The sequence below is a fragment of the Megalops cyprinoides genome, chromosome 17, assembly GCF_013368585.1.
Source record: "Megalops cyprinoides isolate fMegCyp1 chromosome 17, fMegCyp1.pri, whole genome shotgun sequence".
Taxonomy (NCBI): domain Eukaryota; kingdom Metazoa; phylum Chordata; class Actinopteri; order Elopiformes; family Megalopidae; genus Megalops; species Megalops cyprinoides.
Genome location: NC_050599.1, coordinates 24,625,544 through 24,650,929, shown reverse-complemented (window position 1 = coordinate 24,650,929; position 25,386 = coordinate 24,625,544). Strand labels below are relative to the sequence as shown.

The 25,386-nt window shown below is 43.2% G+C and overlaps 2 protein-coding genes across 2 annotated transcripts; both read right to left on the bottom strand.

Annotated features, from left to right (window-relative positions):
• Positions 1-927: 927 nt before the first annotated feature.
• fkbp3 (FKBP prolyl isomerase 3) lies at positions 928-4,076 on the bottom strand. Its single transcript, XM_036549686.1, has 7 exons — positions 3,967-4,076; positions 3,502-3,603; positions 3,025-3,129; positions 2,590-2,725; positions 1,842-1,909; positions 1,470-1,567; positions 928-1,184 (listed from the first exon to the last, which is right to left on the bottom strand). The coding sequence occupies exons 1-7, from the start codon at positions 4,069-4,071 to the stop codon at positions 1,130-1,132; spliced, it is 669 nt and encodes a 222-aa protein (XP_036405579.1). The 5' UTR covers positions 4,072-4,076; the 3' UTR covers positions 928-1,129.
• Positions 4,077-5,592: 1,516 nt separating this feature from the next.
• Positions 5,593-12,855, bottom strand: LOC118792687 (heme-binding protein 1-like). The gene is made up of 5 exons (XM_036550588.1): positions 12,505-12,855; positions 8,225-8,319; positions 7,901-8,042; positions 7,056-7,239; positions 5,593-6,206 (listed from the first exon to the last, which is right to left on the bottom strand). Exons 1-5 carry the CDS (start codon positions 12,722-12,724, stop codon positions 6,035-6,037), a joined length of 813 nt encoding a protein of 270 aa, XP_036406481.1. The 5' UTR covers positions 12,725-12,855; the 3' UTR covers positions 5,593-6,034.
• Between the last annotated feature and the right edge of the window lie 12,531 nt (positions 12,856-25,386).

Genomic DNA, 25,386 nt, shown 5'->3' with positions numbered 1-25,386 from the left:
AGACTGTAAGGGTAGAAAGGAAGCACTCTGGACTGTAGCTACAAAAGCAAGCCACATAATTTTTAGTATCCCTTGTTCAGAGACAAACTGTGGCTGCCATGAAGGAGGAGGCCAAGGATCGCCAGAGACTTTTTCCACAATTTAGTATTGAGTAGAGTGACTAGCTCACCATATCTGATTTTTTTTGTTCCAACTTCACATTCTGATGTAGTTATGTACATTTTGAGTGTTAGGGTCACTCTAAGACCCCACTGGGTGATAAAGTGAAGATCAGAACAGCTGGAAAGTAGTCATTTTCATTTCCTCAAAGTTGGCCAACTGCACATAAAAATGCTCAAATAATACAGAAAATACACGTAAAGAGAAAGTAGAGGGTGTTTCACCAGAGGAAACCAGTTATAACGTCAGTGGGGTGCTGCATTGAATAGGTAATCTAACATTGCATATTTGCATTGTGTGAAAAATGCAGTGCAATATGCAATACTCGTCACTTGTAAAAGGAGTGTGTATCATACAGCAACTGTTAAATAGCTTGTAGGATGAGCTGTATCTAATCCCCTTTAATGTGCCCATTACATAACTTGATGCATTGGTAGAATTTCAGATTGAACATGTAAAATAAAGCTTGGAATATTCAGGGTTTGGAACTAATTTTAGAACAAAATATGGGGGTACTTCAGAAAGGTTTAACCCTTTGATGTGCAGTCCAGTTGTCTTAAAAACAGGGTCTTGTGCGAATCAAATAAATGTAATGCAATGTCTCCCATTTTTGAGCTGTTTGCTAGAGCTGGAAAAGCCTGAAGAGCTCCAGGATCAATTCCCCCCCACACCTACCCCCTGCAAAGAGAGGGGTAGGGGTGTTAACCCAAAACTGCACCAAAAACACAAACCTGAAACACTGCCAAAACAAAACCTGAGTTAGGTTTGTCTCCAAAATTGGTTTATTAAGCTTAACAACAAACATGCACATACATATTTGGAAAATATACTAAGCAAAAAAAAAGCAACTTTGTATCATTTCAATACTGTCATCCAAATGTTGAGTTCAAAGTGCTCAGCGTACAGTGTTTTATATTTAAGGAACCGGTTCCCCGGGGATGGCTTGCGTTCTTCCTGGACTGGATGCGGCTTAATCGATGCTCACCAGTTCGACCTCGAAGATGAGCTTTGCATTGGGTGGAATTCTGATAGGCAAAGGGTTAAGGGAAGCACACAGCAAAAGGAGTAGGTCTCCCCATCAGAAATACAAGCTTAGGAGGCGTTTCACAGAGTTAAAATTTACTGACACATGTTCCTATTATAACTATTCATCTACTATAGCTGTGTGTCACTGATAAACTCTGTAATTCATCCCCTCCGCCATCCCACTTTGGGCCAGGAAGCAGTGATATACTCAGACACAACTTTCGCATGCCATTAGGTAAACCCACAATCCTCCCCTTCCTCTACATTTGACAGATAAAGGATACTTGGAATCAGGCTGCCCCTTCCTGCCGTATGCCCACTCTGGATCAATCTCCAGCTTCGCTGTCTCTCCTTTGCTCATTGTCAGTAGGGCTTCATCCCACTGAGGACAAGGAAAACACACACACACACACACACACACACACACACACACACACACACACACACACACACACACACAGAACACAATTTCACTAGAATATTTGACAGGAAAAATCTGTATTAGCAATACAGAATCTCCATTTAGAACAGCTATTCATGTTTTTGCTCATAAATGCTATAAGTTATATCTAAGAAAGGAAACAGAATGTTACCCAACACATATTTCACCTGTAAAACAGAAATTCAGAGATACGCTACATCCTCTTCCACCTTACCCCTCTGATGACCTTGCCCATCCCGACCTTGAAAGACAGTGGCTTGGCCTGCTTCTTCTTTCTGGCGGCTGCAGTAAAGACAGTCATCAACTTTGGTCCCACGCACGCTGCAGATACTCTGCATTTCACTGCATTTGATGCCGTAAGCCCATTTCCCAGGCATTTAGTATTGTTTGAGAAATGGCTCATACAATCTTAGGATATAACATCCAGCAACACAACGCATTTTGTGTTATTTGAAGCTACAAACTAGATGGTTCCAATCTCAAATGTCATGACTATCTGCTTGGTGCTCTTAAGCGGTACAATACAAAACTTTTCATCCACAGAATCACCACACAAGACAACTTGTCAAATACTGTATAGCATATATACTGTACACCCATTGTTATATAAATTCAATACAAACTATACAGCACATCACAATGGTATCAGTGAATTCAGAATTTGCAGGACACAAGAAAAATTACTCTTTTATCAAAGCCAAATTAAGGTACAGCACACCTGTGTGTGTGCCTAAAAGCATAATCTACTTGATCAAAGCAATAATATGGCTAGTTTTTAAGGCAAACAAAACACGAGCTATAGATACTAATACGCATCCAAAAAATATGGCCATTCTCTTGATTGCGAAGTAAAGAAGTCACTCTCGCCACAACAACAGAGGATTAGTGTTACTCATTAAAAATTCACTTAAAGGAAACAAATAATTTTTTAAACGTAAGTTTTTCAAAACATAAAAACATACTGGCCGGAATGTTGGAGTCAAACACAGTGCCATCCTCCAGCGTGCCGGTGTACCAACAGCCCACAGTGTCACCCTTCTTTGGGAAGTTGGTCTTGTCTCCTTTCTTCAGCACTGATTTAGTGTATTTTGGAGGGCCCTGCAAGAAAACTCCATCATTACGCTGGTGCCCGATCAGACTGCTCATAACAACACAGAGCGTAAAGAGTATAAACAGCTACAAATGGAAGTAAGCAAATAGCTACAAATGGAAATAAACCTCCCTTAGCACAGATGATCTAAATCACAGGGGTCTTATTGAAGTGATACTAGTAGCCTGTCATCCACCACTATTACCCTTTCTCTGGTGTCATGTGTTGCTAACTTTACTTTGGATGAAAATCTCCTCACAGTACAAGTAACTGGTGCGACGAAGGGGAGGCAATCCTCTGACTTTACCTCATCGACTGGGTCCACTTTGGCTTCTTGCTTGGGCTTCTCTTCTATCTTCACATCCTTGACCTGTTTTGTGACCTCCTCCACAGGCTCTGTGCCTTTGAACCTCTAATCACACCGTAAGTTACAGTGTAAGAGACGCACAGGCGAAAGCCAACAGAGAGAATATGGCATCCACATAATTTAAGCAACTGAAATGCGCACAGAACAACATTTTTACAATTCAAGTTTTCATTCTGAAAGCTCGCAGCTTTTTTTCTTGTTCGTGGTCATCAGTTCAGAGCAGGTGCTGCTCATCCCCACTAATCTTCAACCGTTCCGGATGGGCTGACTGTGCCAACGATTGTCGAATTTGACCCATCCCAGTACTATACTGATTATGGGACCTACGCAGTGGCCTGCCTTGAACCGATACACGTGAACATGCAGTTCAATCCATGTTAGGAGGTTCCGTAGCTCCACTGAAAGCGTTCCACCTACCTTGCTCTCAAAAAGCTCATTGTAGGCTGCAATCAGCTGCTCCTTTTTCGCGGTTTTCGCAACATTCTTAATGTTGCCCATTAATTTGTGCTCTGAAAGAAACTAACGGGAGAAAGGTCTGCATGACACAAATTGCTAGCCAGCTAATTTGATACTCGCCTGTATCAAGTTCACGCTAGCTATCAACTGCTATTGCCAACAAATGCTCACCCAAGATAGAACTCTTAGATTAATTATATATTTGGATTCATAGATGCAGTAGCGTTTAACTTCGCATGATATGCCGATGAAGACTGCAACTGAGAGTGCTTAGCCTCAGATAGGCAACCAGCCAAAAAGCCATCCTGCAGTTGCAAGCAAGCTAGCAGCGTCAGCTAAACGGGCTACACATGTGCACACTTAAGCTGAAGTGAACCACTTTCTTAACGTAACACAGGATGGCATGAGCCATGCTTGGAGACATACCGAATGGGCAGCATTGTCCTGTAAGAATTTAATAATGTCTTTTTTGGGGAGATCGTCACTTTTGAGCTGTTCATCGCTCCATTCTCGCGTCGGTTCAGCAGCCATCTTAAAACTGAATTCTATGATCTTTCACCTCGCTGTGGGCGGGACCAAGAACTGTGATGCGCGGAGCTCGAGTCTATGGCGGTAGCTTTGGACTTGAGATCTGAAAGAAAACTGCAATGGGTACCAGTGGACATACAGCAAAGATTGCTTCGGTGGATTAGCATTAGTATCATTGCACATTATTATTATTATTACTACTAGTAGTAGTAGTAATAGTAGTTAACTGCTGTGATTTATTATGTAGGCCTATTTGTGAAAATATCTTGTAATTTTGTTGTGGATATTTCACTATTGTGTTGTTTTCACTGTATGTTGTGTATTGTGCCTGAAAATTTCAATAAGACACTTACTGACACAGAAAACCACAGGTTTGACTGTGGGCTGCCACAGTAGCGCAAAAATGTATTGTCGTGACAGCCTATTCAATCGTCATTGATAGTTAACTAGCACGTTCATTACGCATTGAGCATTTTAAAACTAAAAGTCACTAAATTGTAACACATAAATATTTTTTATTTAATATAGTTTATATTGCCATGCTGAGTTCCAAACCTTTCTCTTAGTAGTATCCCACATGTGGCTGGGGAGACGGGCACTCTCTTCTTATACTTTGCTCACCCACCAATGACTTGCTCAGGTGCCAGGGGAAAGAACTGTACAGCTTGACCCATGTCACTCAGTTGAAGAATGACAGCAGAAACATGCTTAATACATAGAAATAAGGAGATATTGGCCAAATGTATTTATTTTTTGTTTGAAAGGAGTGTCACAGCAGAGTCTTCATAAAAGATCTAGATATAGTACTCTTTATTTCCAAGAAAAGAAGCAGACATTAAGAACACAAATACAAAGACCATCAGTATCTATCATTATTGCACTTCATCAGAACATCTTGAACAGCACACTTTCATAAAACACAAAACAATGAACGAGCTAAAAGCTCGTCAAAAAGCAGTCTCTCCTATTCAAAGAGCTTCAAAATGGGTGTGAGAAATGAGTCGTGACAGCTGAACAGGAGAATTTCAGGCACAGATATCAGACTAAATCCAACAAAGGTCAAGGCTACTTCTAACAGCCAGGACTTCTGGCATTGGCAGTTGAGGTCTCAGAGCAGAAATCAAGCAGAGTAGCTCAATCAAAAATGAAAGCAGTCAACACTAACATGTACTAGCAATACAGAAAAACATGTTGCCCCACATACATTTGTAGTTTTAGAACATATATAGCACTAGAAATAAATTTGTGTACCCTGGACTCGGACAATATCATACACATGCGTACTGACTCTCAAACACTGCATTCATTTCTCAGTGCAACCTCTGAATCCTGGGCCAAAATATGTGCACATTAACACTAACACAAGGTTTATATTTCGTTTGGCAAAACAAAAAGTTAGAGCCTTTGGCTGTGTTTGAGGGTGTCACGTTCCAAGCAACCTGCACATTTTCTCCAATGTTTACATCACTCGGATCATCCCATTCACTGTGCTCATCACACCAGCCAAGCCATACACCATAAAGATAAGTGAATTCCTGCAGCATTTTGTACTGTGCGGGATGATAAAATATGACTTCTGCGTCGTATTACAAACTTGCACGGTCCAGGTCATGCATGAACCAGCAGGATAGGATTCCAATTCTGTGAATCACTGAAACAGGCTTACAAGAACAAGAAATAACAATCGTAACAATAATAAATAAAAACAAAAAAACAAGAATCACAACTGACCGGCTTTCAAAAGTGAACACATACTGTCTTCCCTTCCTCTTCTCCTCAAAATGGTCCAGAATACTTAACAATGAGAGTAAAGAGGTGCTCTGCAGTTTGACTGTAAGTGTGTAACTGTAACATGTGCTCAGGTTAACTGACCAGAGCCAAGTGGAAGGGCTATTGCTATGAAGTAGGCCTAGATGGATTACTATAGGGAGGAGACATGGTAACACGCAGTTTGGGGGCGTGGCTCTCAGGGTTGCTCCATTAACCAGATCTCGTTGCAGCGGTTGGCGGCAGCGGGGCTGCTGTAGCCCGCTACGATGAAGGAGCCACGCAGGTGAACAGCCGGGGACTCCAGCACCTCCGCCAGCGTGCGGAACTGGGTTAAGATGGAGAGCTCGTTTGTTACCCCCCTGAAAGGCCTGGGAGAAGGTGGGGGCAGGGGTTAATAAAATAAAAAAGACTGGATGTAAAAACTCACCCACTTTAATGTCACAGAGGCCTGCCGACTGATTAAGGCTCCAGAGATTAATGCTGTGGAAGTGGATCTACAGTGTAGCGTCTTTGTTAGGAAAATAGACTGGTATTTGGTGGCTACAAGTCCTGGGTGCAAACTTTATGTTGGTAAAGAGATGTTTTACCTGTAAAATTTGTTTGATGTGTGAAATGTAGGGCCAGCTAGCCAGCTAGCCCCCATGAGGCTATATACTGAGTAAATACATGATGTAACGATGCTTTTGAACATTCAACATCTACAGTGGGCAATGTGTGTCTAAGATTCTTTACCATTAACGTTAAATGAAATGACATTTATTTTAACGTTAATGGTCTTTGTTAATAGTTAATGGAGAACCTCCACCTGTTCCCCAAACTGTTAATTGTTTAAATGTTTAAGTCTTGTCTTTTAATTTTCAGTGCATTTCACAGCAAATACACCTCACCAGTTAATTGTTTCAGGATCCATGGGTGAATTAGCCTAACTTGCCAATTATGGTCTATTAAATACAGATGTGTGGCTGCAGAGTAGGCTTTTTAAGTTGGTTTGGCTGTGTGCTCTGGCTGGTTCCTTTTGTTTGTAGGTTTTCTTTTATTTAAATATTTGCTCTTTTTATTTCATTTTTTTGTGAGGAGTGTCAGCCAGCTTCTCCACAGTGTCACAAAAACAGATACTTAAGGCCTTACCTTTTAGTGAGCAACATGCAAAATGTTGGCAGGACCCATCTGTACGGTGGTTCTAAACAGAGCAAAGACCCCCCTGGAGCCCCCCTCACCTGCTGTAGATGATGGTGGCGGGCCACTCCTGCATAACGACACTTAGGTCCAGCGGGCGTGGCGGCTGGGCCTGGTGCTGCCGGGGCAGGTAGTAGGCCACCGTCACCTCTCTGGACAGGACTGAGCGGGAGTCATCCACACGCACCACCGTCACTATGGGGATGGTCATCCCCAGGTACTCTCCTGCGAAGATGGGGGTGCGGCTGACATTTAGACTGCCTGCAGCCTCCTGTGCCATGACACAGCTTACTCTGAAGGCACAGATGTCTAGTTCAGTGCTACCTAATCACGGACCATGATCTTAACTACTGGAAAAAGTCCCCTCGTTTTAAAATCTGAGTGTCACTGCAGATCTAAAATGGCAGACACATGCAGAGAGGTCTGCAGCTCATGAAAACAAAGGTGCATGATTGGTGCAGGTCCAATCATGATTAGAGGCAGTGCCCTTGGAGCACAGTATGCATGTGGATGTACTTTCCTGCAGAGCTTGTAATTATTTACTTTGTGAAAGAAATTAGCTGAAAAAGGAGTGGTTGTGCTACAATTAAGTTGTCTATTCATCATATTTTTGTTAATTACCGTCCCTTAGAAGATTTAGCCATATCTGGCAAAAATTTTATTGGCAAAAATGAACTGAAGTATCGTACAAGATTACAGATCAGTATTTAATTAAAGGCTAAAAATATACTGTCTTGCCTGCCACTGAATCTGATGGTCCATTAAAGTCTACGAAGCAGTCCTTTATATGCTGGATGGTTAAAGCCAGCTCCACACACGATCATTGGAGATTTATGGAGCTGGCGCCACCTAGTGGAGAAAGGTCACAGGCAGCTACAGTATTTACCTGAGGAGTTCTGTTGGCAGATATATCTCATGAGCTTCATGAATCCTAGGCAGATGCTCTGCTCATATGTTGGCTCCTGGACCACGACACACGCCCAGTTGGCTTTCTCATAGTGACGCTTCTCGTACAGCATTTCCCCACACTGCAGTAATACACACAATCACACACACACACGTTCAGCCATGTATGCGAAAGCTACCCACTTCCTCCTCAAGGCCCACGAGTGTATGTGCATGAAAGAAACATATCTTCTCTTATCTAACAATGAAGAGGGTGTATGTGTGTGCAAGTTAGAGAGAGAGGTTGGGAAGGAGTGATGCTCGCCTTCTCCTTGCGGGTGATGAGGGTGAAGGGCACCTTCTCGCGGTCCTGTGTGTTCTCGATGTTTGTGGTCAGCTGCTGGATCGGTGCTGCCATGTCTGAGGAGGGGAGGGGACAAAGTGCTGGTCAGGACATCCTTGGAACAGGCTGCATGGAACCTAATGTCAACCGCTGCAAAGCTGATATCACACTTTCTAATTTTGTTAAACTCAAGGGGCTCTATATTAAGGGAGAGCACAAAGTCTAAACATTTTATCAACACATCAAATTACTACTTGTGGGATCTGTTCTCTGCCCTCCGAATGAAAGTCACAATGTGATTGGACAATACGAACATGGGAGGGATGCCAACAAGCCACCCAGGACAGAGGTTGAAATTTATATTGTATTGTGACAGGATTTCAGTAGGTCATAAAAGCTCCCAATTAAACTGAATAGGAGCTGTTTTCACAGGAACACCAGAAACTAATGTACTAATCGCAGGCCATTACACACTGGGAATATTCCGGCAGTGCAGTTGGTAACAAAAGAATATTTCAGGGGATTAATGTCATACTCTCTCCTTCTACGAACCTCTGTTTGCCTAGATCAGAGGAGGCAATCCTGTTCCTTGAGTGCAAGATGTACCCCTTTTTGTTCCAACAAAGCCCTTAATTATACCATTGGATCAATTATGAATGAATGTTTGGAACAAAACACAGATGCACTGCTTGTACTGTAGGGGACAAGGTATCCTTCTGCTGCCAGAGGACAGTTTTCTGGCTGTGATACACTCCAGCTCCAGCAGATGGAGCCACTGCACAACCACATCCAGACCTCCTCTCCTCAATGATTTGCCAAATTCCCTTGATGTTGTTCAACAGAATTCTGCCAATTCTGATGAGCAAATCTGTTGATGTTGTTATCTGTATGTGTCCAAGCCCATAGGCAAGACCTTCGCCAGACTCTAGGAGGCAACAGACCAGGACAGGAGCAGCTCCCAGCAGAGGTAGAACTTCGCCTCCTCAGCAAGTACAAGGCAATTTGGGGCGGGGCAACATGTGCCAAGGGTACATAAGGTAACGCAGAATGTTCTTCACATGCCTTGCCAAGTTCAGACACGGGTGAATGCACATACCACAGATAATGTGTGTGTGCATGTGCATGCATGTGTTTGTTTTATTACCCCTGTGCTAGTGTACTTTCAGCCTGTCACCCCCTCTTCCTGTTGCTGCTTTACCTAACGCCACTAATCAGCTCTCGTGTGTCTCAAAAATCACACTTCAGAGGACGCGATTGCAGCGTAGTAAAAGGCCTTTTAATCGGTGGCTGTCACTATCACTGCAGCATGTAGTCAGCACACTGCCTTGGGATGCAATGGGTGCCCCTCTGCAAACCACCAGACCTTGGCGACCTTGGGGAGACATCCAGGCAGAAGCTGGGGTGTCCCTCCAGTCCCTGGGAATACGGCTCACTGCTGCCCCCTGTCTGTCTGGAGGGCCTCTGCTTACCGTCTCCTGATTCTGTTCACAAAGCACGAGGACATGGATATCTCCATGCAAGCTCAGTCCTAACTGCAGCATCACCTGCAGGCTCACTTACAGATTTGACACAATGCGGTCCCCATGACTGGAAACGGCAGTTGTTAGATTGCCCCTCTAGGCAGATGCAATCTTCTCTTTGTGGTTCCTTCGGCACCATGTTGAGGCTTGTTCCTTATTCATGCGATTGATGCCAGTATCACAAAAGGAAATCCTGGGATCTGTATCACTTTACCCTCCTTTCCTCTTACAGAAGGCCTACTCTGCCTTCTCCGCTGTCTGTAGCTCCGGCTACTGACACTACAATTTAGTGCTGAGCATGTAAGCAGCTCCCCCTGAGGGAGCAGGCTATTAGAAGCTATATCACTGTCTAACAGAGGTGCTGCGCTTCTGTGATCCCTCAAGGTAACTCTCTGTGCTCCTTCCTGTGTTTATACTACTGTTGCCCTGCCTCATGAAGAGAGGGGGGGTACATGTGCACTGCCTCTTACCCATCCTCCTGCCTCTCTACCACTGTGTACAATGTACACGTTCAAATATACAACAAAGTAAACGTTTGGAGTCAGTGACAAACAGAATAAAAACTCCTTTCTCTGCGTTTTAAGATCAGCGCACGCTGATCCTAGCAGGGGTCAGCTTTGGTTAATGTGGAAGCTTTGGACAAGGGCCAATCACAGTGTGAGTTTCGGGCCGGTCTGTGTGATGTCACAGTGACGGAAATGAAGCCGCAGCGGGGTGCCAGGCGGAGTAGTGGAGCAGCTTGTGTGGGAACTGGTGCGAGGGAGGTGCGACCATCACAGTGACTAAGCAGTCAGACTTCGCTCAGCTATTCTGGGGATTCACTCACAAATAGGCACTAAGACACCACTCAGACAAGGGCAGACCCTCCCAACGCTCTCGTAAAGCATCAGACTTTCGAGTTCCGACATTTTGAAAATGTCCTTATGCAGGCGCTCGAGGTTAAATGCCCTCCGCTGGCAACCATCTGACAAAGCCGCTTAAACAAATTACAAGTTGTGCGCTGAAAATTGAGTTAATGGGCATTAGAAAATAGCCATGCCCATTTTGCCTCACTCCAAACAACCCCACCCCCACCCCAGTCATGCTATTTCATAACAGAACATTCCATGTCTATTCCGGCCTCATTGCTTATCTGAACACTGCATGTTGCATGCACTTTGTTCTGCTCCATGTTAGCCACCATTATCCTCTATCATGCCTGCAGTCTACCCCCAGTGTATAACTGCCTGATTTTACCTATGTGCAGAGGTCCACACAGACATCCCTACAACCAGGCATCCAGTGTTAAGACAGTGAAGCTCTTAAGAGTGTTGTTTCTTTGAGGTTTTTAGAGAGCAAATTGGCCATAATGTTATGTTTTTGTTGTTTTTTTGTTTGTTGTTAATATTGTATACTTTTCTTCTAGTAAAATGCACCAATACATTCCAAGAAGGTCAGAAAGGACTGAAGGTTCAAGTCGGTGTTACTACATAATGAACACTATGCATGCACGGGCAGAGAACAGCGAGGGGAAAACGCACACGTTGTGCCCAGGCCTTGCGCTTGCGTTCAGAGTTTTCTGGACCTTCTATTATATTCTGTTTGTTGGGAGCGACGCATTATCTCTGTCGCTCCGCGGGAAACAACTGCGACGAAACAACAGGTTTTGCCAGTAGTAATCGCCCCCTGTTAGTAGACTCCGTGCGTCATCAATAATTCTTTTGGGAAACCATCTCTCTGCAAATTGATCAGCTGGATCATTATGTGTGACATTAATGAGTACAAACTGCGACAAGACACCGCGAAATGGGGGTGTTCTCTTTTAAACGACATGGCTGTTGACTGTTTGCTAACAATTATATACACGTTTCTCCTCTATCCTGTGGCGCTAGTTCTCCTAAGAATAAACAGTCCTGTTGGGGGTAAAGGGGAAGGTTTAACCCACATAGCATAGCCTACCTCGGCAAGTCTATCGATTGTGGATCTTGACCCTTGACATGAGCTTTAAAGGACGAACTAACCGCTATCTGAGATTAATATTGGTTCCTTGCTGGTCTCCAGTCGTTCTCGCAATATGTTAATCCGCCATCAGAGATTACCATTGAATCAACTGAAGAACTTTTTATACTTAAATGTGAGGGATAATGTACCAACCTGACTCCTTAAAATCGGGCGTTGAGTTAGGTAAATATGACCATTTTATAGTTCCTACAGTGGATTTCAAATGCTTCCAGCGTGCATAAAAGGAGATTTTACAGTCAAGAAATATTTACAGATTAAGCAATTATTTACATATTTTTGCCTGATCAACTGGTCTTCGAGGACATGGGCTAAATAATGAAATCAAGCCAGGCCAGCAGCCAAAGAGATGGGTGAAACTAACACGAACCACTTTTCATACGTGTTCCTGGAACACTGAAAGGATTTATTAAAGTCCTGACTGTACTCAGAACCTCTAGGACCGGTTCTTACGACGTAGCCTATGCAAAACGACATCGATTCCTAGACTGCCTGTAGCTATGAGGTGTAGACTGGCTTGCTTTAAATCCTCTGCGATTAAGTTCCGTGACAACAAACGACCACTGTTGTGACTGTTTCAGAAAGATTACTAACAGGGTTTTAACTCGACAAAAGTTTAACAGTCGTTCTTCTTTCGTGTAGGTTATAGTGGCTAGGGTCTACTACTCTGCTGTTAAACCTCTCACGCAAATGCACACACTTGGTTGTGTTTTGTAAACAGACTGACACCTAAAGAGATCTCACCCCGGGGCACGTTCACTTGATGTACTCGTCCTATGTCCTGCCAGTAATGCAACAGCCTCTCCTCTTCTTCTTCTTCCATGGCGTCGTTCTCCTCGGAGCTGTCCGGGAGCTGGTCCTCAGAGAAAGAATCGAGGTCTTCCACCGTGATCACGCCGCGTTGAGGTCCCGATCGACTGTCGCCCCCGCCACCGCCATTTAGACGACAACCTCCTTGATTCATTACTACAGCGTATCAAGTAAATGTAACACCTTTACCAATAATATAGTATTTCTGTTGCAATAAACAGTAGGCTGCCAACAGCAGTGGAGGCACTTTATTGTCAAACTTTTACTTTAACCCTTTACGCCGCGCACACACCAACTACCCTTAATGTTAGACCTTGCCTACACAAGACCGTGTGTGCGCCGCAAGTCAGTTTAATAGGCATCGGTCGGTGATCACATGACACAAACCCCCTCCCACCTAACGCGGACATCCCACCTAACTCGGACGTCTACAAACCGTAGAGGAAAACAGATGCACTGCGAGGGTCGGGAGCTGCAAGTTGAAAGTCGAGGGGGGTTTGAGATTTGTAGGCGATGTGCAGAGCCGGACAAGACTGAGCAAATAACACAAAGGTGAAAAATCGTGGGAATAGGCTACATTTTTATCGGGCTATATGAACGTGTAGCCTACCAAATTGTTTTAATGCATTGTTTCAATCACAATTGCATTCCTCTGATCGGAATTCTATCCATGAAGTCTTTTTTTTTGTCTCACCATACACCCATCAGGTTGTGCCTTAATCTGAAGTGGCTTCCACTGTCACCTGTAACAATTTAAAATGTTTTAATGCTGTTTGAAACTACACGTTTAACTTATATTTAGTTATTTTACATTTGTATTACATGAAATTTTCCTGCATCGATTTTGTTTACTTTTAGACAATTATGTGATACAACACTGTACTGATGTGACACAAATATTACCTCCACCCCAACTCACAATATATGCTTTGATGTTGAGAGAGAGAATGTCACTCCTTAAAGCATGGACGCAGCCAATAGTCACTGAAAATCTATTTTCATTAACCAAACCAACTAAGGTTATTATTATTATTATTAATATTATTATTATAAGAAAACTGTGAGGTGTCCGTGTTTACTTTGGTTGCGTTCCTTTTTGTCTCAGTTCAGCTGTCCGTTGGAAATGCAGCATCAGTGCTGCCTCAGCATCACAGTTGCAGTACCTCTTTTTACCACTTGCTGGGCAAAGACCTTGACGTGAACTGGAAGTGCAAATTTTTATTTCGTGTTCCCACAGAAAATTAATAACACAGTGCTTCACAGGAAATAACTCATACCAACAAAACAGATTAAATGATATTATCATAGATTTCTTCTTGTAATCTTGGGCAAACCACAATATTTTGAGCAGAGAGAAAACACAATGACTAAGCGAATCATTGATATTTAATAAGTTTCAGAAGTAAATCCAGGGCTGTGGCCCCTTTCTCATACAAATTGGCTCTCACAGCTTGCTTTGAAAGCTCATTGTTAATTGGTGTCTATTGCTTTTGACTGACATAATACATTGGTTCACCTTCACATGCGTACTTATGCAGTTCTTTTTGGGCTGCCCGTGTGTGCATGTCTGCATGTTGGTTTGGGATGGGTGTATGCATTTTCTTGTTTGGTGGAGAGATTGAGCCAGTGCCAGACTCTGTTCTCACTGCTTCTGTTATTTCTCATTTTTGGGGAAAATTTCACCAGATTTGGTTTAAAAAAAACACCTCACAGACAACGTATGCTTGACTTATTGTGAGGTGACAGCGTCTGTACCCGTGTATGGCCCCACTGCTCTCTGTGCTCACCCTCTCTCTCTAGCTCTCTCTCTTCCAGCGAAGCATTGTGGTCAGTCAGGTGTCCCTTTGCCGGTCCCTTTGCGCTGATTGTTGACCTCGTTCTGGGCGCTGGCAGCTTGACTACAAAATGGGAATCCAAGGCAAGAGTAACAATTTCTGTCGCATAAAGAAGCAAAGGTAAATTGTGCCATTCATCCTGTGAACTGTCGTCCCTAATGCGTTTCATCTCTTACAGCAGACACAGTTTCTTTGGCCCTTTGTCTGGTCCTTCTGACTGACTGGAAGTTCAACAGACAATATGCTACTGGAACAAACAAAAGATGCTCGCTACCAAACGCTTCTATTTTTTGGTTCATATCATACAAGCCCACGTTATTTCCAGAGTTACTTACTACAAGCATCATGCAAAATGAAAACTTAAGCATACAGTTGAAAATGTACGTGACAAAGTATATTGGCAAATATTTGGGTCGTTATTCTTGGAAAAAGCTATAAATCTGCTGAGCTAGCCATTGTAGCGTGGTTTCATGGCAAGCTATCTGTAGGTAGCTACCTTATTTGCTAGTTAGCTGTTTGATGTGAAGTTGGCAATGAAGCACACATAACGATATGCAAGTAAACAGATAATTTGTCTATTTAGTTACTTTAAGCACTTATTATTAGGGTATAAAAACCTATGAAACATGGGCATCAGTTACGCTGGGGACACTGGGGGCATGTTCCCACCACTTTTTGTCGTGGCCCATTTCGTCCGGACCACTTTAAAAAGGTGTGAACACATCAAACCCATTGTCGTCCCCAGGACTTTTCAAAATAAACTGACACCCATGCTATGAAGTATTCCACTTTTACGGACTGTGTGACACCCAGAACCAGAAACATGGTCAATGAAGACATACAATGGAATAGGCATGTTAGGGTATCCACACACTTTTGCTCGTCAGAGCAGCTCCCTGGGGGTCATATTTAATTGACGTTCCAGCAGGAAATTCCCTTCACAGCGGGCCTCAATGCCCCCTCTCTGTCCTTGTGGACTGGATAGTGCAGTGTGTAATCACTGCCCGACCCTCAACACTCACCACATCTAATAGGCCCACAGATGTTAGCACCACTGCTGTTGCACACTGGAATGGCGCACCCATCCATCCTGGCTTCAAGCAGCATTGTGCACTAAAATCAACCCTCATTTTCTGTACGCATAGAACTCCTTGAGAGGTTAGTTTGGTGAATTTATGGCTTTGTCAGACACCCTTTTTTCCTACACTGTTTTGCAGAACAGCACCAAGATTTCTTCTCCAGCTTCAGAGCACCGCAGGCAAAGTCCTGGAAAAAAAACAATAACTCAGGTCCAATAAGGGCCCCATCTGATAATCTGTTGTGTCAAAAAGAGAGTACTGCTTATTGCGTTTTTTGGCTTTCTACTTTCATATAAGCCTAGAACACATTGTTCTAGGTTCTGTAGCCGAGTGGAATGAGGCAGAATCGGGAAGCAGGCTATTTTGTGACTCCTAGGCTTTTGGAAACGCCCGTGGACAAAGCAGCCCAGTTGTTCACCGTGGATGGCTAAACAGCAGTGACGGCTAGAAATCGGCACGCAAGGATCTGGGATATTGCAGAGTCATTACTCCTCGCAGAAGAGCGTGAGGGATTTTGAGGGGAGAGAAGGATTTTTGTCTTTCCTAAAGGGGTGTGTGAGAGGGGAGGCCGGCGCAGTGAGCCACAGCCTGCAGGGCTTTACTGCCTAAGCCTCTGGATCACTCTGTGTTCCTTCCTGGTCAGTCCGTAATACCTCAGGGTCACTAGGCTGGAAATATGTGCTGTGTTTTTGCCCCAACTGTTCAGGGTTGGGGGGCAGCTCCAGAAGCATGACCATCCATTTGAACTCTAAGGGAAAAGAAGGCGTCTTCTCAAACCATCATTTTTCCTCAGTCTAGGAGGAGAGTTAGAGCCTATCTCCAGCAAGGCCAGATTCTTTATCTAGAGAAAGTGGGGGTTCCAGGGAGATCTGTAAAATAACTCTTATGCTACACAAGCATATGCATCCTGTAACCTTCATTCCAGTGCTCAGATGTAGTCCCCAGATATGTGTTATGGGCTACTCCTAGTACATTAAATTGGAAATGACACAAGACAGGAGACTGCTGTGTCCTATAGGAGCCATGGCACTAGCTACCTGTGCATGTTGTTGCCTTTGGCTGTCTTTGAAGGACAGCATCTGCCCTTTATTTCATCTCGATATGTAAGAAATGTGAGAGATCTCCCTGCATGGAAAATGCAGGTGAGACCCCAGCCAAAACAGTGATAGGAGTGGACACAAGTGCATTTAGAATAACCACAAAGTAATAAAATAAAACACAAATGAGGACAAAAGATGTAAACTGCCAGCACTTCTGCTGGCTTCACTGAGCTTGACTGAATTACGTCCATGAGGTTTTGTCCGTCTTTATTGTAGATCTACAGCATGATCCTCACTCTGCAAACAAATGCATTTGCCGGGCTCCACCCCTGAGCTGGAGCTTGCTGGGTGGGCAATGTGGTCCTCAGAAATTGCCACAAAACTTTACAAGAAGGGTGTTTGTCTTCTGATCCTCATGCTCTTCAAACTGGTGTCCTTCCATACTAGAGTATTGATTTGTTTACTTTTAATGTTTTTTCTCCTTTATGCAACCATTATTCTGGTATTCCTAATGCTACGCTGTAGTAGATTGGATTTTGGATTTTTCCCTGTTTTCATTTTGATGTCATAGCAAATCACCCAAAATTGAGCTCCTCTCTACTTGAACAAGCATTATCTGTGTGCTCCCTTCTGGTTTGATTTATGTCTTTCTTCTTCCACAGCTGTTTGTTGGTTTGCCAGAAATGTAACTGCAGCTTGTAGAAGGTGCCAAGAGCAATTATCTTAGCATGTAAGCACCTGAGACACTGCAAGATCCCCAGTGTTGGGCCGTGCTGTTCATCTGTTGAATTGTTGCTGAAACTTGTTCCCCTGCCAAGGTTAATGTGTGATCAGTGGTAGGTCATTCAGTCCTGATGCTGATCTCCATTTCTGTTTGTGTGAAAGACCATGAGATACAGCAGCTGTCCTCAAAGCATAACGTTTAAAACATAGGACATCATATGCCCAGGACAGACCGAGTGCTATACAAATGTTCACTAACCTCTACTGGTGGCAGCAGCTCACTGCAATCAAGAAGCTAATTGTTTACTTCAACCCACCACTTAAGGTGTTTAGCATACATGCTCCACAGGTAATAGTGTTTTAGCAGTCTAGATGTATAAGGCTCCTCTGAGTCAATGTCAGATGGTAAATTTAGAATTACATGTTAAAAAGGAAGGGCGGCTTTGTTTTCCTCCCTTTTGTTGGTGTTTATCTTGCTCGAGGGCCACTGCATTTAATTAACAGGCTGGTTCTGCCGTTGAAACCGCCCTCCTTTCTTAATGTTTCTGTCAGTGTCATTCGTTCACCTGCATCGGTTCTGTGCATCGCAGCCCGCGGCTCCAGGTGCTGTCGCCATAGCGATGTTCCCACTGAGGGCGCAGGCAGTGGCGGTTGATGTGTTTTTTTGATTTCTTCCGCAGAGCGATAGGTTTAGGTGTGGAAAGTTCAATCAGCACTCCTGTGTTCAATGTTGCGTTTCTCTGAACTCCACCTTCTCTGAATTCGCCCATTGCAAGCCACTCTGAGGTCTGTGTGTTCACATTTTTTCGGTACTGTTGCGGTTTCACAAAATTGTGATGGAGAAATCCGAGAGGCCCCTATAAGATCCCACGGGTGGATAAAATGATAACGCCAGGGGCATTATTAGGTTGGACATACAGAGCGTTCATTTATCAGTCTGGTAAGGCTCATTAACTAGGACAACGTGCCCCAGGTATGTGGTCTAATGTGCTGCTGTCCTGCATTCTTACCCCGTGTTAACGCTGTCCAGATTGATGATCATATTCTGAGTTTTCCATATTAAAACATGAATTAGAAATTATGGAACACTGTTTTCGATTTAGTAGGATGTGGCATGAGAATATACAAAGATATATCACGGTAAACACTGAGATGAGGTCAAACGCTGGACTGTGGAATTGTGAAGGATGAGCTGCCTTCTCTCATTTGATGAATTTTAAATTACTGGATGTGTATGCACTGACTTTTAAAAATAAGCATTAAAGGAGTCTGAAACACGTTTTTCAAATAAGTATCATCACTTGAGTTGGTTGGTATATATTTCATTTAGGGGATCCTCAATTTTTCACTCACATACATACTCATTGTAGATTTATACCGTCATAAACTTCATTGTAACTGAATGCATGTGTAATATGAGAGAAGGATACCAGCCTGTTAGATAACAGGTTCAGTCTGTGTCTAATTAGGGCAGCTCAAGTACAGGCGCATAGACACTGCAGGGAGGCCAGTTCATGGAATATGTGAATCCCGATAAAACTAGTCTACTTGGAGATAAGATGCTAAAACAATCCTAGTCTGTGCTACTTTTTTATTTATTTGTTTTTGCAGTTCTACAGCTTATTAGAGTAAATACTTTCAAATGATTGGTCTTCTTAAAGCTTTCCCCTTAAGCAAAGTGTATTCACAACCTGAAGTCTGTTGTTGTGTGGAGAGCTTCACTGTCTGTTTTTAACGATGCTAAGGCCAGCAACGTTACGTCAAGGTGTAACCCCCAAAAGCCTTTCTCCGATGCATAGCAGCCCCTGATAACATCTCCTTCCTGCTCTTTAACATGCTGGTTGTGCTAGGCTTTGTTTGAAATATGTCAGCCTGTATCTCAAAGACACATTTTCACTACACTAGGCCCTTTCTAGGGTTCTTCATGGTGTGTTTTTTCGGGAATTGCCATGGCAATCAAGGACACATCAGGTGGAAAGGAGACGTTTGGCCAGAGGGGGTCTGATTGCGTGTCCCCTTGTGTGGTAGAGAGTGTTGTGATGAATGACCTCGCTTCCACGGCGACTGACGTAAGTGGCTTTTGTGTAGTCACCCTGGCAGTAACGGGTAATTGATTTCTGTCAGCATAAAGGGATAGAATTGGCGTGAATGAGGACAGGCTTGATTTTCACCTGAACGATTGTAAGACCTGAACAAAGCTCTTCCTTTGAAAAGATGTCAGAGCAACAGAAAAAAGTGGAATTCTAAAAAATTGTTTTATGAGGTAAATCAGCAGTGTTGGTAAAGACAGTAAAAAACACATCTGATTACACTTCACATTAAGCACATGCTATATCACAAAGTAGTGTGCTACTTGTGCACTTGCATGTTGTTGGCTACACTGTGTAATTGGTCCATGCTTAATTAGATGTCACAGGCCCACATAGCTAATCTGCGGCTTTGAACCTTCACATTTAGCAAGTGGGCGGACAGGCTTATCAAACCTAATTTACAAAGCAAGATTACGTGAGTGCATATTAGGGCCTCGTGAACAGCAGAAAAGGACAGACCACATCTGAATACGTGTCATATAACCTGTGCAGTACTGAATACAGAAGCACTCCAATAATACCATTGAATAAGTACAATAGTTTTGATAGATAAGAACATAAGAACATAAGAACATATGATGACAAGAACAGGCCATTCGGCCCAACTAAGCTCGTCATTTCTTAATTAAAGAGTATCCAAAACTGCATCAAGTCTAGACTTGAACACAGCAAGGGTCTCTGCCTCAACTACATGACCTGGCAACCTATTCCATGTATTGATAACTCTTTGTGTAAAATAATATTTCCTTACATCAGTGCGGAACTTACTCTTAACTAGTTTCCATTTATGTTCAGAGAACGCCCAATATAAGTTCAGAGAACGCCCAATCTGACGAGTAGATCATGTCCGAGTGGACAGAACCAGCTCCTGTAATGAGGGGTACAGGGGGGCAGGTGAAGTGTATGAGGTCCATATTGCTATTAAGAAGCATAGCTTGTTAGAACATGTGGTGGGTTGAAATGCTTTAGTGAGCCCTGGAGAGTGTAAGTGAGCCTGGTTCACCCAGCAACCATGAATAAAACCACCCCTGAAACCTTACTGGACACCTGCAGAACCAGAAACAGACTCCACCTACCTCAGTGAGCTTCAGTTCATAAGTTTTTAATTCTAATTTTTTATTTAAGTTTGTTCGCCTGCTCCAGTGACCTGTCAGTAGATAAACCTGCTTATTTCCTATGAATCTTTGGCAGCACTTGGGTGTTGGGATATTTATTTTCTATCAGGGTGGCTGACTCTCAGCCTGTTCTTAGAGAATATGAGAAAGGACGTAACTCTATGCACTAGAGTGAGTGAATCTGCTAAAATGCCAATAATGTAATAATAATGTAATGAATCTATAGTCTAGGTGCCCCCCTTCCCAGAATACAGACTGAGTGTAGTTTTGAAACTCAGAATAACATTTTTAGACAAATATGAAGTTTATCAAAGCCCCGATGCATAACCTCATCCTCCTTTATTTCATTTGCCATTGCCGTTGCACTTTTTTTTTGGAGTGGATGCTCCTTTTTGACAGGAACACTGTGACAGCTTGTGTTTACGAAACACTTCTCAGAACCGCTAATTAACCAAGGGAAGCAGTTAAGTAGGTCAAGCCGGATTGGCTCAGATGTGAAGATGTGACTGTTGCCGACAACTGGAGCAGTAATAGAGCCGTGGAGGACAGCTGGGGCGCTTGCCTGTTTAGAACAATTTGTTTTGCTTATTGCTTATCTGAAACCCGCTAAGGGCTCCACTTTCAAGGTGGGAAATAGATTTTCTCCTACTGGACATTCGCATCTGTGTCAAGCGTCTGTCCCATTCCCCCCCCCCCCCCCCCCCGTATTCTCTGATTCGATGACACTGTGTTATACGTACAATCTTAGCAGCCACAGGTTATTCAAAAATGTATTTGATGCTCAAATGTATATTTGATGAGAGCAAAGCATAAATGTAAATGTGTATCACTCATTTCACCATAAGCAAACGTGTCAGTAGAGTGGCACAATCACAGATATTTTGTGATTAGATATCCAGCTCCTGCTTTTTGTCTGTCCTCCATGTCTCCTCATCTTGGAGGTTCTGCTTCTGTCCGTGTTGTTATGCTAGCTGTGGGTGTTCTTTTTTAGACCACACCCCTTCAAGAATGTTCACAACAGGCCAGAAAATCACAGCACATGTAACTTCAGGGAAGAGATCGAGAGAACTTTCAAATTTAAACACATGGGGTTCAATATCTTACCCATATGTACATAGAATATCTGTGGCACTCTAAGTTACTGCTGTGAACGTAACAGTTTATTGATAATCTTTCAAAAAGTGACCTAATCATCACGAGAATGACAAATTTACTACTGGGATTGTTTTACTGTAGCACAACACAATAATGCATTAAAGCATGTTGTGTTATACTTCATTCATTCAAGTGGCCTAATCCCTGAAAGGGCATATTATAAATATCGATTTAAAGGCCATAACGGGTTATGTAACTTGGCCTTCCAGGTCTCCAGACAGCTCGCTAATACAGCTGATTAGTTTCCTTGGATACAGGCTTTCTTGTGGCTCAGCTCTAGCCTGCCTAACAGGCAGATACATAATGGGATACTTGCTTCTGGAGAGGATCAGCCCATGTCGGTTTGACCTGCTTGACTTTTCCTATGTTAAAGAAGCACTGAAATGGCCAACATCAGCCACCTTTCTCACCTTGTGTCCATGTAGAAACTCTCTTCCTGTTAACGCTCATTTTGCTTTGTTTTTTCGGTCATACTTTCTGTACTTGGGGCACTTGGCCAGTCAGAGGTTTTTCTTTCTGGTGCAAGTTGAATAAAAACACTCATTCAAACTAGGTTATGAAGGTATTTCAAAAGAAAGAAATATGTTTCTTTTAATTATAAGAGCAAATTGATCCCATGTTATCAATTTAATATTGTTCTTCTGGTCATGAAGGTGGCAGAAATTTCAGTGCTAGCAGATGTGAATGATGGATTTTTTTTAGGCTACCATGGCAACAGTGATGCAAGGTCAGCCAATGAGAAAGCTAGGACTCCACCTCTCCAGCCATATACACCACACCGCGGTCCATGGGTGCATCCCAGTACTTTAGAGATGAGTCCTTGCATCTCTTCCTCGATTCCTTGGTGATGTCCATCAAAGAGACGAGGAAGAGGTGCCAGGAGAAAAGAAGTAAGAACCTAAGGCAGTGAAGAAAATGCAGTGTACTTGTTCTATTGAACTTCTGCAGTTTCATATATTTAGCAGGAATTCCTGGCCTCTTCCAGACAAATATTTCTGTTTAAAAAGCCAATTACCTGTGTTTAAAAACCCAAGATTATTACAATACCTCTCTATGAGCTATTCAATTGGTAAGTTAGTAAGTGTTTGCAAGAGTTAAAATTCATTACAAATGTGCAATTGTTGAAAATTTTTGTATGTATTGATTGTATGTATGATTTGATCTTTGTATTCTGGCTGCTTATTTGTTGTATACATACTTTTGATATTTCTGCAGTGACCGTTTGTTAACGCAACAATAGGAAATTGTGCATATAATGTGACACGTGTGTGGTGGTTTACATCACAGATGTAAAAACTCTTCTGCATGAGGATACATCTACGCATTCTCTGCTGGGGGAGACAAATAAGGACATGTCTTGTGTCCTTGTGTCTCCCGGAGAGCTGGAATCATCCTTACGGTGGGGACCAGTTGATCTCCTGGTCAGAGGAAGTGAGGATGCAGGAATTGTGGAACGGACACAATTTAGCACCACTGGGACGCAATCCATGTCTGCAATCCCATTACCACAATGACCCACATAGCCCTGGGGGGGGACATGCAGGTGCATTAGTGGGCTGCTGCCCCCTGCCATGTGGGAGGCTTCCTGCAGAGTTGGGCACTCTTCACTGTGCCTTGCACCCGTGTCCCGCTGTGCGGTCGCCGTTCACATCACCCCCGTATGGTCCAGATAAAACGGCAAGCATTCGGGCACAGCAGCGTGCGGCCTTTATGTAATGGCTCTTCCTCTGTCACCCAGCTCCCCCATGCCAAGAGCCCCTATCAGTGAAACACTCACTGGAGCCGCATGGATGTGGAGATCTAAGCACATCCGATACGGATGAAGGATTGACTGACTTCATCAGCACAGGATGTCCCAGCTTACTGTCCTGATTGCATTACTGAAAATTGACCTGTTGTTGCAATGGGGAGAGAGGCTGCCTCCCCTGGCCAGGTCAAAAGAGTGAAAATGAGTCGTCCTTTTTTATCAGATGAGCTCACACAAAACAGCAACAGCAACCTAACAATGTAGGTTACGAATATCATTTTCTAGTTAACAAGACAAATATTGACAGATTGGATGAGGGCCACAGCTGTGAGAAAAAGCAGTCCAAGATACTTGTGTCACTGTTACTAATTACTCTTGATGACTTGGCATCAGCAGAGGATCTAATCACATTTACATTTACATTTATTTATTTAGCAGACGCTTTTATCCAAAGCGACTTACAAAAGTGCATACAGTAGGTACAGCGACAGTACGGGGACAGGATGTGTACAGTTCCACAATGAGACAGTTCTCAGCTGAGAGCAAGGTCTGTTTGAGGACGCAGTACTATCAGATTTTTACAATTACAGCCTAAAGGGCAACTAGTACGATAATCAGAGAGGCTTCTCTTCCTTATTACATTAATTATAGCCCATGTATAATGTTTGCCGTGAATAGGCATTCTTTGCCTTTTGACAACATATGCAGCCACAGTTTAAAAACCTCTTGAAGTGCTCCATATACCAGTGAGTGAATTTTTTTTTATTGTGTGTGGAGCCTCCATTTGTGTAATAGCAGCTCATGTGTCATGCATTTAAATTCATTTTGACGCGTTTCCAACAAGAACAGAACAGCACTTGTGGAATCACCAGGAGCAAAGAGACCAGCCAACGGAACAGGCACTGGTTTGACCCATTTGGTTAGTCCTAAAGAGCTCAGCCACTTCACTGCACTGAGTTCTTTTTAGCCACCTCTGCCCTCTAGTGGACAAAATGCACAATAAAGAAAAGAAACTTCTCGTGCTCAGGTCAAATCTGAGGTAAACTGCAGTATGATTACTGTGGATGTCCAACAGGGATTTTTATGGTTTCTTCATAAAGGAGCTCCATCTGCGTAGGAACAGTTTAGAAATATTATGTAAAAGGTATGAGTAGCACATTAGCAACTTCTGAAATCTACCTTTTCAACCACGGCTCATTTTGAATTTAATTTTTTTGTTTGAAATAAGTGGCTGCTGCCAAGAAGTGTCACCCTTGTGCTTCAAAAGCACAGCCATTACTTATTACTCACTTTCTTAACTTGAACACCTCCTGTTCACACGTCATGGGTGTGAAATGATTGTACACTGCAGTTTTTAATGTAGTGAAGCACTGTATTTGTGAATGTAGTCTCCATTTTACTATCTGCAGGTCATCCACAGATCAGTAAGCATCTGAAAGCTTTGACTTTACTCAGTTTAGCTACCGCAGATGATTCTGGGTGAACATTTAAGAGCAACTCATCAGACTGATGCTCCTTCACTCCTCGACTGCTAGTGTGATGACCAAGTCTTCCAGCAAAGGTGTTATTTTTGCCCAACGCATTCCCAGGCGCAGGCCAATGTGGCTGGGAATCAACAGAATGACATCACCTCTGGTCTGAGCTCCAGGTTCCCACGGCAACCTGACCCGCCAGCCCTATCCCATGACACTGCCACTCAAGAGTACTTTCTGCTCACAATGGCTGATCTAGGATCAGCTTTCCCAACACTATTCATAACCAAAACAATACAAAAAATCCTATCCTATTGCTATAGACCTGACTCTCCAGGAGGTGGTCTCCCCGAACCCTTATGTATGTTTAAAGAGGCCCATTGGGAACTGAAAACAGTATTCATATCATCAGGTGAAACACATCAACACTCCACACAAGTGGAGTGTAGATGGACACATCCACAACTGCAGAAAAGGAGAAAAAAAAAATCAAAACCACTTTTTTGTTCATTTTTTAATTCAACTTTCACATTCTACACACGGCTTTGGTACAACGTTGA

Bases quoted from the DNA above. Each gene is read 5' to 3' on its own strand.
- fkbp3 (XM_036549686.1), bottom strand. From the start codon at position 4,071: ATGGCTGCTGAACCGACGCGAGAATGGAGCGATGAACAGCTCAAAAGT. The intron at 3,604-3,966 runs GTATGTCTCCAA...TTCTCCCGTTAG, and splicing joins AGGACAATGCTGCCCATTCG to TTTCTTTCAGAGCACAAATT. The intron at 1,185-1,469 runs GTATCCTTTATC...TTTGCCTATCAG, and splicing joins AAGGGGCAGCCTGATTCCAA to AATTCCACCCAATGCAAAGC.
- LOC118792687 (XM_036550588.1), bottom strand. From the start codon at position 12,724: ATGAATCAAGGAGGTTGTCGTCTAAATGGCGGTGGCGGGGGCGACAGT. The intron at 8,320-12,504 runs GTGAGATCTCTT...TCCCCTCCTCAG, and splicing joins TCAAGTGAACGTGCCCCGGG to ACATGGCAGCACCGATCCAG. The intron at 8,043-8,224 runs GCGAGCATCACT...GTATTACTGCAG, and splicing joins TCATCACCCGCAAGGAGAAG to TGTGGGGAAATGCTGTACGA.